We start from the raw sequence: 18,015 nt of genomic DNA, 5'->3' as shown, positions 1-18,015 counted from the left end.
GAACACTTCAAGTCAAAGCTTTTCACGGGTGGTTTTTCTGGATAAGCAATCATTCAATGCGGTGCGCATTACAAAAAGAAGCAGAGGAAGGATGCCGTCTTATTTTTGCATTAGGTAAATTGGTAGGTTTCTGGGGACATCTAATGGGCATGGTCCTTGTAAAACAAATCTTTGTTTGATTTAGGAATATTGACATTCATATCTGCAATAATTTGCATCCTAAGCCCTTAACTTTAAGTCTTCATTGTTTTTTTTTTTATCTACCTCATCCCATTTCTTGACGCGACATCTTTCTTCCGTTCCCATTTGGTACTGTGTAAACAAAGGCATTCAACAAATTTGTAGGCGTAAAAATTGTCTTGTCAATATTTTAATGATATCACTTTACACCCCCTGTTTTTGGTCCTTGTCCTTGGGACCCCGTCCTTGTTTGCCTGCCGCAAAAGTTTCCTTCTACCTTTTTCCCTTGGCTTGATGTTGGGTTGAAATTGCTGTCCCAGGGAAAAGGCTCGAAATCCCTGGCTGTATGTTGGTTTTTTTCGCTTTTTTTTATTATTTTTTTTAGCCTGTTTGTCCCTTTTTGCTGCTTCTTCTTGTTCTTGGGCGTGTAAAGAAGAAGTCAAAAGTCCCGCCGCTCATTTGTTTGCCTTGTATACTTTTTTTGTTTTCTATTTTTCCCGGTTTCGGTTTCGTCGTACTCGGGCAACATTTTTTCTGTTTGGCTAGAAAATTACAAGAAAAGTGGCCGAGTGGTTGGAAAAGTGAGGGGGGTTTTGTTTATTTGTGCAAGTGTTTTCTCAATTGTGCGTACTGGTTTGGGGGGACGGCGGTCGGTCAGTCGTGCGTCGTCGTCTGCGGTTGAAATTCCTCTCCTTGGTACTTCGGTTAACTTTTTTACGCTTCTTTCACTCCTTTTGGCAGCCCACGGCATCCTTTCCCAACCGCTTTTCCCCCCAAATACACACTTGCACATTCCGAAATTCCGGTGTGGGCGGCGACGTTTGTCTAATCTTAACGGTTTTACATTTCATTGCGCCGGGTAATTGTCTGGCGGTGGTTTGGGTGGATTTTAAGGATATTCGACCTTAGTCCGCTACAGTTTATTAAATTAAAAAGTCACTTAAAGTTGGTCTTTTTTCACTGAGCAGACTGGAGAAGTTTTATGTTAATAGGGTTGTGTTTAATCCCTAGTACTTGAACTGACGAGGGGTTAAAAGGTAGACTTAAACTTAAAACATCTGCACTAACTTAACAGGAAGCTTTAACCTCCGGTTAATAACATTTAAATGTATTCATCTTAAACTTTACTTCTGGGATGCATTTTTCGTAGGCTCCATGGCTTGAGTAAGATATTTGCTCAGCCGAAATGAACTTTATTTTTAACCACCTGTCAACCGACTATTTCCACTTAACCTCCGGTTAGTTGAAACTTACCTCTTTATCTTTGGCAGCTAATAGAACAGCAGGCTGGCCGTTGTTGTTGTTATTGTTCTTCTTCTTGCGCTTCTCGCTGTTGCCGCTGCTGCTGTTGTTATTATTGTTGTTGTTCGTGTTGCTGGTGGCGGTGTTGCTGGTATTGTTGTTATTGCTGGTATTTGTATTGTTGTTGGCGCAATCATCGTCCTCCGCCGAACTGGCCACATGTTGCTCACTTTCGTTGCCGCCATTGTTGTTCTTTCGACTACAACTATTATTGCTATCGGTTGTATTGTGATTATTGCTAACATTTAAACTAGCCTCCCCCGCATCCTTGTTCTCCTCAAGATCCTCTGCATCCTGCTGATGCTGCTGTTGTGTTGTTGCACTTGGCTCAGTTCTGGTTTCTTGCTGCGCATCCAGCTCCATGTCATCAGCATTCGATTGCATCGAGGCATTCTCCTCCTCATCATCCTCGTCCTCATCCTCCTCCTCCTCCTCCTCTTCGTCCAGCTCCTCCTCGTCCTGGTGACTATTGTTGCTGTTGGTGTGATTGACGTTGCTGGTGGTGCTGCCGCTCTTGACGTTGCCAGTTGCAATCGGTGTTGCTGCTGCGGCTGCTGTAGCAGCGGCTCCTGTTGCTACCGTTGCCGCTGGCTGTTCTGTGGGAATCGCAACTTCATTCGCCGGCGAATGGAGGGGTGATTGCTGTTGCTGCTGCTGTTGCAATGCCGCCGCTGCTGCCGCGGCTGCCGCCTCCATCATCATCATCTGCTGGGCGTGATTGAAGAAAAGCTTGGGATTGAGGCAGGCGCCGCCAACACCGCCGCTCTGTTGCAAACTGCTCTGCAACTGCTGCTGCTGCTCGGCGCTGAGCAACGGCGGCGAGGGCGACGGCGTGTTTGTGTTGGCCAGCAGATTGCTGCCGTTCTGCTGCTGCAGCGTTATGGCCGCTGCAACAATGGAGCTGTTCAGCAGCTTGTCGCTGTCGCTTTCCAAAATGCCGCCGCTGGCCGTCTGCTGCAACTGTTGCTGCTGCTCGTCCTCGATGTCGTTTGTTGCTGTTGCTCCTGCAACAACTGCTGCAACTGCTGCTGCTGTTGCTGCCGCTGCCGCTGTATCGCTGTTTTCGCTGTTGAGGTTGCTTTCGGGATTGCCGGTGGATAGCTGCTCTTTGAGTGTGTTCACTTCCTTTTCGGCAAGGGTTGCGCGCTGAAAAAAAATAATAAATAAAAAATAAATAAATAAGTTATTAAACAGATATATGAATACAAATAATTCAATTATTATATTTGTACAAAAGCGACTCGAAGGCAACACCATCCCCTTTCAAAAGCTGTGCAGCAACATCAAGCACATATGTTGCTTTTAACACGAACAAAAAGCTAAAAGTTTGCTTAGCCCTTTTACACTCCTGCCTTATTCAGACTTTGCCAACTATCGACCCTCATTAATTTTACTTTTAAAGTCATTACGGGTTAAATTTAGCCAAATTAATACGTTGCAAAAACTTTTGTCGGCCCCCCAAAATGCCAGCACCAAAAAGAGTTCTTCCAAACACACAATCACACGCCAAATAGGTTAAAAGGAGTCAGACGGAAGGCTTAAAAAACATTCCGGGGTATTTCCGTCTGCATTAGCAACCAAAACAACAACAAGGATCTAGAGCCAGGACCAACAAATTTATAGTTTATCGTCGGTATCGATAAGCCCAACTTGAAAATGTTCCCTGCTATTAGTGACCTGACCTTCGACGGTTTTGCCTGCTTGCAAGACTCTTTCTCTGAATTCAAATGCCAAAATGAGAAATTAAAACAACAAAATAGAAAGCATTGGGCAATACAACAGAAAAAAAGGAGAAGAGAGTACAGAACTCCCAAAGAAGGTTACAAAAATATGCGGTGCAAACTTTTTTGGCAAATTAGTCTGGGACCCAGACCAGAATCAGGATCTCCCCCAAGTTTTAAGGCTTCCATTCCATTCCATTCCATTTTGCCTAAGCCCAAGCCAAGCACCAAATGGCAATGACTTTTGCTTCGATTTTCCGTTGATTTGTTCGGTTTGGTTTGGGGTTTTTGTGCAATTTTATTTGTATAAATACCGGAAGCTTGCAAAAAAGCAGGACTTCGGTGGGCGTTGCAGGCAATAAAGAACTTTGGAAATTAGTCGGTGGGCTAGTGCTGCTGCTGCTGCCAAAACTATTTGGTGTGAGTTTTAAGCCTTTGCCGTTGGTTCTTGGCCAAATTGTACTACTTCATATCGATGAAGGTCCTTCTGCCTCCAATTTTCCGAATAAAGTTAAGCAGGAAGTCGTTACACAGAGTATAGAAATGTGGGTAAAGGGTGCTAGATAGTTGAGTTTTGTGGGTTGTAAATACGATATTTAAGCTGTTCTGAATACTTTGAAAAGTATAGATCACTTAAGAAAAATGGTCAGATCTTCGGCTTTAAAATGCCAACAGCTGAATTTTGATTTATATCTGTAAGTTTCCCTTATAGAACTTCCCCTAATGGCTACAACCAAAACCACAAATCGTTCGACATTCGATGATTTTGAGTACGCTTAATGACAATATCCCTGGGAAAAGCGAATGTCGAATGGCAGAAAGCAAATCATTTTTCTTGCCCTGCCAGGCATATTTGTCAACATCATCATCCTCATTACGGGGGAATCGAAAGGAAGGAGTGGAGACTCGCATAGATATATATTTATGATATTTAAAAGCTCTTAAGTACAAACAACAGACAAGTGGTTGGGTGCAGTTTTGTCCTTCGTCCGACGTCCTTTCGAATGCCAGACACACTGGCAGACAGCTGGAAAGTGGGTGGGCTTGGGTGGTTTCTGGGCGGTTGGGTGGCTTCTCCCTCTCTCGGTGGTTCAGTGGTTGCTCTGTTTTAAGACCTCGGTCGGCGGCTGCTGCTGATGCCACTGTCTTGTTGTTGCCGGTTGTCGTTTCCCGTGAGCTGCTTAAGCTTGAAAATTGTTTTCATAATGGCCAAAAGAGAGAGGCTGTAGAGGATACTTTTCCGTTTTCATTTTCATTCCCGGTTTCCATTTCTTTCGCTGACTTTTTGCTGGACCAAAACGACCACCAAAATCGATCAAACTGAAAAGCAATCCCCGTGGGAAAGGCAGCACTTGTTGGTGTCCAGTTTTTCCACCTCGCCAAAATAGTTTCTTGGAAATTGTACTCTTCGTAGTCTGGGCAAATCAATTAATGCCAGCCAGTCCAACGATTCTGGCCCACTTTGAGTTCGGCTTAGCAGCAGTTGCCAACCAAATGAGTTAATTAACTAAAATGCGGGTGGCTTTGCCGGGCATTCCTTTTTTTTTTGCCCCCAGTTGGAGAGGGTTTTCCTCTGTTTATTTTTTTTTTTCTGGACTCTACCCACTTCAATGGCTCTCGTTCTCGTCCTTTTGGCCCGTGTGTGTGGTCAGCTTATGGCAAGGCAAGGCTTTTCGTATTGAGCACCCTTTTAGCGTGCCCCATGCTCCCCTTTTATTTTTGGGTTTCATTTAATATTTTGCCGGTTGCCACTTCAAAGGAGCTTTCCAAAAAAAATGTATATATTTATATATATATATAAGCATCATTGCACAGAGAAACGGGTAAAACCTTTCGCGCGCGAACCAAAAATGTTAAGTGAAATGTTAGCCCCTCGTCTAAGGGTCTGTTAAAATTCCAGTCATACTACAAATTGAATTGAAATTGGGAATGGTTATGGATGGCTAAATGATATATACGTATATATATTCACAAAAGTGAGGTACTACTAGGTTTAAGTGGATTAAATTCAACTGGTAATTCTATGGCTCATTTGTTTCGGTCGCAGACTGCAATTGTATCAACTATTGGCAAGTCCAACTTGAAAGTCCTTATCCCACTTTGAGCGCCTGTTTCTGATTCTGATTCAGATTCTGTATTTAATTTTTTTCTTTATAATGTTTTGTGTGTCCGTAGCCGTGTGTGTGTTTGAGTTGTTTGCTCGCAATTGTCGTGTGCTTGGCACATGTCAACTCATTCGCCAAAAACCCCCTTGCCCCTCTACCCTACCCATTTTCCACACCCTCTGAAGTTGCAGCATGCGGCATTGTCTCAAGCTGTTTGTCTGAAGTGAGTTTGCCTCAAGACCCGCGAACGGGGAATTCTCTCTCTTTGGCAAGGAGCGCAGCAGCTGCTGTCAGGACTTCGGGACCTCAGGATTTCTGAGCTTCTGAATTTCTGGATTTCACGATTCCCGCACTTTTCTTCTTTTTTTTTTAGGAGGGAGGTTGGGCGAGAGCACTTTTTGTAATTAGTACGAAGGCAATGTTATGAATTGTGCTTCAACTTAAGCTCGAGTGCCTTCATCTTCTTCTCCTGGTTTTCCAGGGGGCATATTCAACCCCCTGTTGCCCGAAAAGGGTAGCTACATCGTTGGTCGTGGTAAGGGTTAACACGCGAGGCTGCATTGTGCGGTTTTTGGACAATAAATCAAAGCAAATCAATGCAACAACAGATGGAGTAAAAGAATGGGATCCTGAGGGGGATAAGGTGGCACACGCCGTTACTTCTTTGAAGCCAGTATACCCTACTCCCTAGTTAGCTGCAAAAGTCGAAGGACTCTTGAAAGTCGCTCCCTTAACCCATGACTGCCACTTAAACGCCTACATGACATGACAGGCTGTCATGGGGAAAATGCTGTGCCCCCAATACCCCATAAAAACGAGGAGATGACGACGAAGAACCCAAAGCGTTTTTTACAATTACACACACATTAAACAGCACAAGCCAAAGATAAAGCTTCAGAAAAGTAGAAGATGGCTACAAGGGGTTAAATATAGATATGTGTGTGCCTGTCTAATGAGAGCGAAAATTATTGTAGCCTGACATTTGGCGCAGACAAAGAAGGAGGGTAAAAAACACGGAAATGGAGGTTAAGCTCTTGCTTTGACAGCCACAAATGCTAAAATAAGGATATATATACTTGAAAACTGGAGCACATACATATGTGTTCATGCATATATATGGTTAAAAGATGTTCCGCGAAATCGAAGGAGTTCCATAATATTAAATAAAAATAAGGAATAGATATAAGAAGCATTAAACTCTTTCTGTGCCTTAGGAAATATAACCCTTTCCCTCCAAGCGCGATTTAAAAATCCCTCTTCATAGTCCAAAGCGCATTTAAGTAGCTCAACTGTTATCCATTAATTGCTCGGTCTGCTTTTCGACTTAATACTCCAGGAACTCCTGCTCGAAACCCCCACTTTTTGTTGCCCCCCCTCAAAAAGTATTCTTCAGATTCGGGGCATGACTTTGCATTTGCTTTACAATTTCAAACATCATTAGCAACGCACACAGAGGAGGTTTTGAAGGGGTTGTGGGAAATACACACGCACACATGTGCACAAACATATATATCCCTTTTTGCTAATTATTTAAAAAAATCCCCAAAACACACACAGAAGGAACGAGTTCAAACCCCACATCGCAAAAAAAAAGTAAAACTGCAACAAAAACCGAAAAAAAACGAAATGGAAAGAGTGCCATAAAATCAACACACACAGAGGAAACACCACTCACACACACACACATGCAGAGGAAGAGAAAAGACGAAAATGATGTATTGATGCTGAAAGAGAGAGGGCGATGATATGGGGATCCTGTCTGCACACAAATAAAAAACACTCGCACACACAAGACAAGGAGGAGTAGAAGAACAAGAAAAGAAAGAGATAGAGAACGATATGGCTCTGTGTGCAAATACATAACTGTACATTCGTTGAGATACCGTTGGAGATTTGAGCTCTTGTGCCTCCTCTTCTTTTGGCTAACTAATATTTTCTAATTTAAAATTCTGTTTCTTTTTTATTGCCTCGAACGAACATACACGTATGTGTGCGCCTTACCCACACATCCTTCTCCACACACACACACACGTATGTAAATTTATAACATTTTCTATTTACTTATCAAAAATCAGGCAAAAGGCATTGAGAAGGGGTTGGTGTTTTTTTTTATTTTATTTTGTTTTATGCTTTTTTTTGAGGTTGGGGGGTTGTTGGTAACTGAAAACTGCGTGCACGCCCAAATGTATGCTATACAAAATATAAATTAGCTTTGATATGCGAAGCTGCTGACGAAGATGAGAAAAGTCTGGGGGGAGGAATGGATGGGGCGTGATATTCGGGTTGGGGTCCTGTAAAAAAGGATTATATACACGCGTGCCCTGCATATGTGTCTGTTTTGTGTGAAAAGATGCTGGAAAAAAGGATTAATGCGTGCGCCAAAGCAAGAAGAAGACGAGACTTGGCGAAAATGTACAGTGTGGGGGTTTTCGATTTTTAATGCGTCACATGACAGCGAAAAAGAGTTATATGTGGGAGAGAGATTGTGGAAACTCAAGTTCCTACGAGTTTTTTCACTACGCCAAAAAGTGTCAAAGTGTGCGTGTGTACTACGCTTGAGAGTTACAGTGTTCATAATACCCAAGGCATGCGAATGTGTGTGAGTGGGCATCAAATGAGAGGATTTATAATTGCCATAGGCATATAGGAAAGGGAAATTAAGAGGTTAGAAGAGTACAGTTAAAGAAGTACAACTGGGAGGATTGCTGTGAAACCGATCGATGATCAAAAGCTTAAAGTTAGTTTGAAGATTACGGAATTTTTTCACAAATTACCTCCTTGATTCCTTAATACAAATACTACCAAGCCAAGTTTTGCTGCCGTTTTTGATTAACGGGGGGCATTGCAAACCCCCCTCCGTTTTCTAAACAACCCTTTTGGAATTCCACCTTCCCGCTTTGAGTGACCAAAAGTAATAATAATTTTTTGGCTTATCCTTATTATTACATAACGTATGCATACCTTTTTTTGTATGCCCCAAAAATACTCATTCCACTAATAACAGGACCAATCGTACATCAAAAATGAACGCTGGACATACATGTGTGTGTATTAGATGACCCTTTTTTGTGATCCAGTGGGTGGGTGGGTGAGCCCATTGTTCTGTCTGCCCCATCCCAAACAAGGTTTTCCGGTAGGCCTTTTTCGGTCAGGATTTTTGTTGTGTGTATTTTTTCTCTCTTTTTTGTAAAGTAAATAATTAAGCATTACACTGACCAAATAGCACAAAGCAAAGGGTGTGGGAATGGTCAAGTCAAGGCAGAAAACGGGCCCAGACAAATACAAATAAATATAACTCATATGTGGGCATTGTGTGGGTTCAAGGGGGCTGGGGTTGGGGTTTGGGGTGTGGGGGATGTGTGTGTTCGGTCAGGCCATACAAATAATGATTAGAAAGCCCCGCCCCTAAACCCTTGTAATTTTTGACATTTTTATGCGGGCCGCAAAATGCTTTCAGTGGGGATAAAAAAGGAAAGCCGAAGGGTTGTCCATTACCTAAAAATTGACATTTTAAAATCTAAGCGAAATTAATGATTTCAGTTTCCTCGGTGGTGGTACAGTTGTGCACGAAGCATGTGAATGTGAATACCTAATTAAATATTATGTGAATCCTTTCTGGGCTTAATCAGACCAAAGCATTAATATAAATGAACGTATTAATGCTTAAGGCCCCGCAGACTAGAGAATCAATAATTCTTTTGGGTGCTGGAATAGCAATGCCTAAGCTAGCTCCGTTCGAAAAATCTCTTAATTAAACCGAAAATGAAGCAATTTATTATTTGCGCTTTATAGCGAAGTTTCTTTGCTCCAGGACGAGACCCTTTTTCAATCAAAATTTCCAATCAATGTCAATTCATTATGCCGAGTTGCTCCATCTCTTGAAAAACCAAGGCAACCAAATTTGATGGTTGGGGTTGGTTGGTTAAAATTCTGCTACTAAAGCAACCCCGAAGACAAAACTCAGTTGGCATTTTTAATGAAAAGCCACGCCAACAACGATGGAGCGAAGCCCAAAAGTTGCCTGTCAAGTTTTGCCTAATCAAAATCGACAACATTTTATAGTTTGGGGGTTTTTCGACGGGGGCTCCGTTCGTTCTCTATAGAGATGAGAAGACCTCACCTTACCTTTTTCGATGGCTTAGCCCGCAGAGTGTGTGACAAACAAATATTTGAGAACGTAAATCAGAAATCTTTCGCTTTCATTTGGCAATCCTTTTGTGAGCGAGGAAAGTCTACGAGTAGAGGGAGAAACTTGGGGTTGCTTCTGCTGCTGTCCTGGCAAAATCGAAAAACATTTCGTGTATTAAAACCGAAACGAATTAATTTAATTAATTACAATCATGTCTTATTAGAGACGTATGAAGAAGACGACGACGACGACGAACCAAGACGTTGTCCCTCGGCAAATCAAGGGTCGAGGGGAGAAAATCAAGGCGGGAAATCGGGAAAAGGATGACAGTTTTGTTGCTGGCAAAATGAAACAACAGCGCGTGTCAGCTGCCAAAGAGTTGCTTTTGTTTCAAGTGCTGCCAGCGGAGCTTAGTGGGTTAAATTTCGATGGGCTGTGTGGGGGTGTTCTTGGGGTGTTAAGGGTGAACTTTTGGGTGGTGGCGCCAAAATTTTATGCTCACATCATTTATAAATGCCTGATTTGTTATTTACAAAACGAGACAAGTTGCGGCATTTCGGAATTTTCCAAACGGAGTTGGGGGAGGTGGGTTTCGGTCTACAGAGCTATACATATACTCGTATATGTGTGTTCGTGTGCGTAAGTGTGGGTGCCCCGCCACTTAATTTGAATTTGAGTAATTGCCCAAGGAGGAGAATTCGCTGGCAAAAGCTTTGTTCGCCCGGTTTTAAGTGGTTTTATTTGGGTTAAATTTAAAGTTTTATTTCCACCGTTCGGAAAACAGAGAAATCTATTCTTCATATACATATTAACAGCAAATTTCTGACTCAGACAACTACTGCAAAGATAATGTCAGTCCGCATATAGCACTCAATATATCTCTCGCTTCTTTTAACACTTTGTTGGCTATTGTTGTTGCTGCTGCTGTTAATTAATTTCTGCAAAAATATTTATTATTATTAGTCGACCCGCAAATGGCGATGGCAATGCACCCGGCCAGCGAACACTCGATTTATATATGTGCTTATATATCTGCATAAAAATGCATGCCACTGATTCGCACTGGCTGAACCCCCCTCCCCCCCAAACACCCTACTCCTGTCTGTTTTTTTTTTATTTGTGTTTTTTACCCCCCTCAACGACTTGACTGTCACTAAACGGCTCATCTAACTGCAATGCTTCATAGAAATTTGTTTGTATGGCCGGAGGAACGTATCGGAAAAGGGAGCATTATGGGGTTAAGGGGGCTGGGGGGTTAACGGGGGGGTCTGGCTGGCGGGCAACTTATTTTTACAACAACAATGAACCAGAGCGTGAGCAAGTGAGATGGAGGGATGGAGAGCGGGAGAGGGAGCACAAATCACAGAAATGAAAATCGAAAAGTGCATGCTTCTCCCATATAATATCAGGCAAATGAACAGACACAAATATGCATATGCGATATATTTGCATATATTTTTATACAGATAAAAAAATATGTAGGTCATCGACACGGTATTATAGATATCAACATGTAACATCTAATTATGCAAACCATTTCAACATAGTCAATGTAAAACTTACGTTACAAAATAGTTATACAAACTGAGACTATTATTTACTGATATACTGAAATGGTCAACATTTTTCTACGGTGCATCTATATCTGCGTCTGTATATGTATATCAACATACTATATACTTTGTATCCGAGAGTTGGGGCAACAACAAATTTACACTCCAACAGACGATGTCGTCGTGCCAGTCACTCAGTCAGCCAGAGCGGCTGTCTATAATGCAGTCCCGCCCCCTCCGCCTCGTCCCATATTCCTCATATCGGCTGATATATATGCGCTCATTTATATATACCTACACTCATATATATATATATATATATGTGAGTATGTGTCTGTCTTCATATCCCTCGACTCTTCTATAAAAATAGGCAAATAATTATTTAAGAATTTCTTGATTAATTGGCAACGTTGTTGTTGCTGTTGTTGGTGTTTTTGCCGCCAATGTTGTAGTTGTTGGGGCATGCAAATGTTGCCGCCGTCGTTGGCTAAAGCGAGTGAAAGAGTCAGAGAGAGGGGGCAGAGAAAGAGACAGCCACAGCAGAAGCAGACTGATGAGGCATTTTGGCCAACACTTGATTGCGTTTTCAATTGTTTGCCGTTATGCATTTTTGCCAATAATTCACATAAATGGCGAACGGGTTCCGTCTCTCAAAGACATTTGCAATTGTTTTCTATGTTTCAAGGAGACGAAAGACACACTGCAACTTAGTTGCAACTTGAAATGCAAGAAAAAGGGGAGAGAGTTAAGCATTGCTATTTTAATGGGCGATTTTAATTGGATAAGCAGGAATGAAGTCAAGTATTTGCAATGAAATGTCATTCAGTTGATATGATGAGTTAATGCAAGGCAATGGGTGCAGTTCAATGAGCTTGGGTATTCTCAGGTAAGATAATGATTTCGAGGGCTAACCAACCAATTAATGAAGTCAATGGAATGCTAATTATTCATCAAACGCTTGTTTCTAATTAACCTAATGGAATTTTAATTTTTTCGTTGTGCATAATAAATTGAAGTTGGCAAGTGACCCAAATTTGTACATATAAAGAATATATAATGTCAAAAGTAGCATATACGTTATCCAGCCGATCGATAGCAATAGCAACCGTTTTTCAAACAACTTCCCCCGTAGATTTCATTCAGTGCGACAGTTCCTCCATCTCTAGAAGGCAATTAGCATATTTTATATCAATTCTTGTCATACACGCATTCCACACCTTGCCATTTAGTCAACCGCCCCTCACACACTCCCCGGAACCCCAACCCCCGCAGAATTCAAGTGTCACCGCCCTAACAATTGACAAAGTTGCACAAAGGCTTGCCGAAAGAGATGGGGATATGAAGGGAAAAAGAGACGAGACATCGCACTCCTTTTGATGCCCCCCTAATGTCCCTTTCTACTTCTACTGCTCCTTCATCGTCTGAATTTTCACGTCTGCGATGTGTGGCTCTCGTTTATTTTTATCAACTTTAGTTTTTGGGCTTTTTTGCACTTATTATGCGGCAGACAGAGAAAGAGAGGGCGCGATGCAGAGGAGAGAGAGAGAGCGAGAGGAAATATAGAAATGGAGAGACATTTCGCAGATTCAGATTCATCTTGTCGTTCCGCATAAATAACTGTCGCGTTCTCTCTATCTCTTTGCCTGCTCTGTCTGGCATGATGCATGCATTATTTCATTAAAGTATTACAATATTAATTCGATTTTCACTAATTAACAAGAAGAACAAGAGCAGACGGAGCAGGCAAAGCGAGAAGAATTGAAGCGCAACGAATTTGACTCTGTCTGGGAGCTGTAGATGTCATTGGGGGTGATTAAGAACATTGTATCAATACGGTTTCATAATTGAATATTAGTTTCGAATGGTGTATTAGAATGATTTCCTTGCATTTGCCAACCTTCAGTTATCACTGTTTCCTACAACCGTTCAAAATGCTCTCAATCCTGGGCTTAGTTTTGACCTGATTTCGAGACTGTTTAGCCGACTTAAAGCCACTTGGCAAAAAAAAAAACCCCTCGAAAAAATTCGCGGATAAACAAAGGAAAAAAGAATACAGCCCAAACGAGAGTGAGAGGCAGAATCGGGGAAATGGATATAGGTGGGTGGTTTCAGAGTCTGCAAATGTTGCGGTTTTTACGCACAACATTTGGGTGGGGGGTATTTCTGTTGGGGATTTTAAAGCGAGTGAAAGAGAGGGGTAGAGACAAACTGTTGCTCGGCATTTTGCGTTGGCATGTTTGGTATGCTTCTGACCCCAAAGTACAAATCAATTGCATGTGTATGCTGCGGTGACTGTGCGTCTCTGGCTGTGTGTGAGCAAGTGTATCATTTGCACATCACACAGACACAGACGCACACAGATATTAACCCATACAGTGACAAACTGGCCACGTGCTGTGCTGTGCTATGCTGGACTGCGATTGCGAGTGCGAGTGCCTTTTGGTCAATGCCAGCCGACTGACTGCCGGCCTTGTCTCCCTGCGAAATTGTGTCAATTGCAGTGGCCACTGGGAGATGTCACCAGCCCCCCATTCCACAGGCCACCCACTTTTCACACACCCAACACCCACTCTCACACACATTGTCCACACTCAACGCAATGTCAACAACATGCGCAGGTTGCGCGTATTTTCGCAAAAAGGGGGCGGGCAATTTCCGAGTTCGTTGCTTTTTGGGGAGCACCCGAGGCCTATGACTTTTCAATGTCAAACTGAGGTTAATAGGGATAATAAACGGGAGCGGTGATTTATTTCTTGGTATCTACTTTGTTTCAGACTACTAATTTTTCCAAGTAGATAAGATTACAAGACCCCCCCAAAAATTCCTGCCTACTTGGATATCTATTTTCCCTGAAGTTGGTATTCTGCAAAATGCAGTTGGCTTATAATTCGTTTCCTTCTCCTTCAATCACTTTTTTTTAATGTTTTTATCAATTTCTCAACGGTTGAGCAGACGATGAGTGGCGTGACCTTCAATGTGAAATCAAAATCAAAATTAAAATCGAATGCTCCCACGCATTCAATGGATGAATGCTTAATGATGATCTTTCCAACAAAGAAAAAATACGACAAAACCGAAACGAAGCGAGGCGAACGCTTAATTTAATTTCCTCCAGACAAAATGTGAAATTCGATCGAAAGCATTTTGTATGCCGAAAAACAAAAAGCCCAACAAAGAATCGCTCAAAAGCTGAACCAATTCTTTTTTTTTTTTTTGGTTTTGCATATCGACAAGGGCAAACAGGAAATCCATGTTTATGTTTAAATTAATAATAATACAAGAGAACAGGGTACGCACATCTATACATACATATATATACATATATAAGTATTTATAATATAAGAAGGGTATCAATGAAATGCTGCCCATTGAACGAACTCTGATGGCGATAATGATGTTGCTGATGATGATGATGCTGACGTTATGCGGGACAGCATTAATACAATAAATTATATTATGGCTCTTCCTGTTTGCTCCGATAAAAAAAAAGCGAAGAACGAAATTGAACAATATTTTTCGCTCTCTTCTTTGGGCTTTAGCTTTAGCTTTAGCCTTTTTTGCGGGGGATTGATAATAATGCCTGGTCGTGGCTGGATCTGGCAGATCTTGAGCGTCTGATTTGTGCAAATAATTGAAATTTGCATATAATGAAGGCGACACACTGGGGGCGTTCAATAAAGGGGGTCTTCGGGGGTCTGCGGGCTTCGGGGCTTTTTTTTTTGCCTTAATTTTTTATTTTTTATGAATGAAGCATTTCATGCACAGTAGCTGCAATCAAGTCGTGTGCTAACTCTTTTGGTCCCAGGATAAGTCTATTGTAAACTGGAAACATAAATTACATTTAAGGTGAAGTAACCCCCACTTTACCTTGAAAAATATGAAAAAAAGGAAACCCTAAAGCCCAAAAACTGGTACCCAAATTGATGATCATCTGGTAATGAGCATGATGATGTTGCTGTTGCGCCCACTTTGTGTGGGCGAGATGTTGCTGGCGTGTCTGTTGATGTTGCTGCCGTGCTGTTCCTGATGTTGCTGTTGTTGCCAAGTTGTTGTCGCTGCTGCTGCTGCTGCTGCTGCTAATGGCAGACAGACGAGACAAGTTTTGACATATTTTGTTGCAGGAGGATGGAGAGGACAGCACCGCCAACAACTACAACAACAGCAACGACATGAATGAAACGCAAATGAATGAAATGCGGCTCGAAGGCAGCAAACACACACACACCACACGGCCAAACAAAAAGCGCAAAAAAGTGAAAAATATGTATGCAGAAAAAAAAGAGGGAAAGAGAAATCTGAAAACAGGACCCCCAATCGCACGTGTGTGTGTAGTTATCATTATAATGCCAGTCGCGACAAACATCATTAGTTGCTCACCACCTTAAGTGGAGCACAGTGCCTGTCTGGCCGAGGGGAAAGGGAAAGACGAAAAAATACAGTCGAAAACTTACGAATTCTGAATGAGAGCAATGGAGTGGGAGTATTACCTGCAAAGAGAAGATGGAAATTATTGTTAATTTTATAATTATAGTTTTGGCATACTTATTTAAACTATAATATTCATTGTTTAATTAATCACTTCAGTTTTATCTGTGTTCATCTGTTTACTGAAAATCATGAACCGAACAGTGAATAACTAGCGGTGAATCACGTTAAAATTGTTGATATATATTATATCAAACAGTGATCAAGGTTAGGTAACCTCACTTTAAAATCTACAAAGATATCTTCTTTTATGCGACACAGAGTAAAGAGTGAATCACTTCAAGTTTCCGCTTTGAAAAATGTAAGAAAAAGCAATCAATGCGACAATTTTCTTTGCAAATTATCTTAGATCACCATTAGAATTTTTAAAGCACACACAGATAACAAAACCGATATAGTATACCAACACTGCTCACGCACCAATCAATTGGTATAACCACAAAGTTGGTGGAAAATATTTCGAAGCTAAAGCCAAGTCGGTCGGAATACGTCGGTAGCCGATATAACGCGTCAAATAGCAATTAACAACTGATGTAGATAATTTGCTGGACAAAATATTCTGAGCGCGAAAAAACTTCAGCCCACCGAGACATACGGACAAATACACACACAAATATATATATACGAAATCCATATAAATACACATGTGACTGTGTGTGTGTATCCACACACGAAATGGCCGCAGCATTTTGTGATAAACGACAAAATAAAATCAAATCTAAAGCTCCCAAAAAAAAAAAAAAAAAACAAGAATACCAGAATGAAATAAAATAATCACAAGGCAGCTACTGAAGCTGCCTTTGTGTGTGTTTGTGTGGCATTAGTTGGATAAAGCTAAAGAAGAGCAACAATTAAACAAATACATCATCATCATCATAATTATAAAATTAAATTCCTGTTGCCGTTTTTTTTATCAATTTTATTTGTGGCCGAGCCGAGAAGCAGGGGATCAGGTGTTATAAAGGCCATACATTTCGTGTAGCAATGTTTAAGTATTGCTAAAGATACCGAGAGTCAGAGATATACATATGTGGCCCCAGATAAAGTTAAAGTCGAATGTGTGCTTAAGATATCTAGACAAATAGCTGCCATATTTATATGGAGACGTAATCAAGTCAGTCAAGTAGAGCTTCGTCTATTGGCCAAAGGTACAGATACAGTGTGATACTGTACCGCCCCTATACAGATAAGATCTGCACCTTATCTGCCCCTGATGTATACGCCTATATAAGCCGCGTATATAGTATATATAGTATATATCCTCGCCTGCTTAGTGGACAAACAAATAGCGTATAAATAAAAACAAATTACAACAAAAAGCGAGACAAGGGTGCCAGCGAGATAAGAAGTCAAGAAGTGGCAGTCATATCTGCCTGACGAGCTCGAAATATAGCCATAGATATAGCCGAGATATCAGTTAATCGGTGGGCCATATAGTCGCACACATACTCATACACTCATACTTACAGAAAGATTCGCCCGCATGGCGGAGACAATCGTCATAAATTGTTTAGTTGTTGGCTAAACATGTTGAAAGATTTATGGTAGGGCTATACGGCCATCATATAGTGATTTGTAAGAAATCGGCCAGATATACGTGCAGATATATATAAGGCGATGTGACTATGTGGCACTCTGATTAGGCAATGGCGTCAGTTGGTTAGTAAAGTGTGAAAAACTGGAAACCTTGAGCTACTTGGAGTATTTGCTCTTGACGTCTGGAGGTTTTTGATATAACACCACTAGACCGAAACTGATCTTAACAAATAATCCATATACTATCATTTCGTATGATTTTCATATTTTGCTATTGAAAATATTGTACAGTCTTTTGTGAAGCTGTATATATATAATATGTCAACTATCGAAAAGATAAAAAATAAATGAAAAAGCAAACTAAAATGACATGCAATGAAACACGGGCAGGAACAAAAAATGGTATATATCGCTTCTATCTGTGCACACAATCGGCGAATATATAAACGAGCGAACTGATATATGTACATTGCCCATCTATATATCTATATGTATCAAGCGAAATCCCTACAATAAAACGGGGCGGAGCACAAGTGGCAAAAAAAAAGAAGAAAAATATCGAAACGAAAAGAAATGAAGGAAACGAGAAATGGGAAAGCAAAAGAAGAAAAATCTGCCAAGTGAAAAGAAATCGGAGCCAGCTGAAGCTCGAATGGCAGTGGAAATGCGAATGGAAATGGGGAGGGGGTGGAAAATGGAGGTGGAAGGAAGCCTCAGCATCCAGCAAATCCTGATGCTCCATCTGTATCTGTATCTGTATTTGTATCTGTCTCTGTCGCTGTGTGCACGTACGACTATACATATATGTGTGTGTACACCTATACGTAGCTGTGTAGATGTTTCTGTAGTTGCCAGCACTCGAATAAAATCGAATAAGCATAAAAACGCATGCCATAAGGATACGTATGTGTATGTCCTGAGTACATAAGCCGATGCGATGCTGTATCCACAAGATATACTCTATACACATGTCTAAGCGGGCTGGATTTGGGTTGGCTGCGCCT

At 41.4% G+C, this 18,015-nt stretch overlaps 1 protein-coding gene across 2 annotated transcripts in view; it reads right to left on the bottom strand.

Moving 5' to 3' along the window:
* LOC117146640 (homeobox protein cut) overlaps nucleotides 1-18,015 on the bottom strand; it is a 67,196-nt gene that overhangs the window by 27,716 nt on the left and 21,465 nt on the right. For both annotated transcript variants that reach the window (XM_033312972.1, XM_033312973.1), the window contains exon 2: nucleotides 1,435-2,628. In XM_033312972.1, coding sequence (XP_033168863.1) covers nucleotides 1,435-2,628 — 1,194 coding nt within the window. The remainder of the gene's footprint in view (nucleotides 1-1,434; nucleotides 2,629-18,015) is intronic.

This window comes from Drosophila mauritiana, chromosome X (genome assembly GCF_004382145.1).
Source record: "Drosophila mauritiana strain mau12 chromosome X, ASM438214v1, whole genome shotgun sequence".
Taxonomy (NCBI): domain Eukaryota; kingdom Metazoa; phylum Arthropoda; class Insecta; order Diptera; family Drosophilidae; genus Drosophila; species Drosophila mauritiana.
Note: the sequence above shows the minus strand (reverse complement) of the source record. Positions and strands in the feature narration are given on the sequence as shown.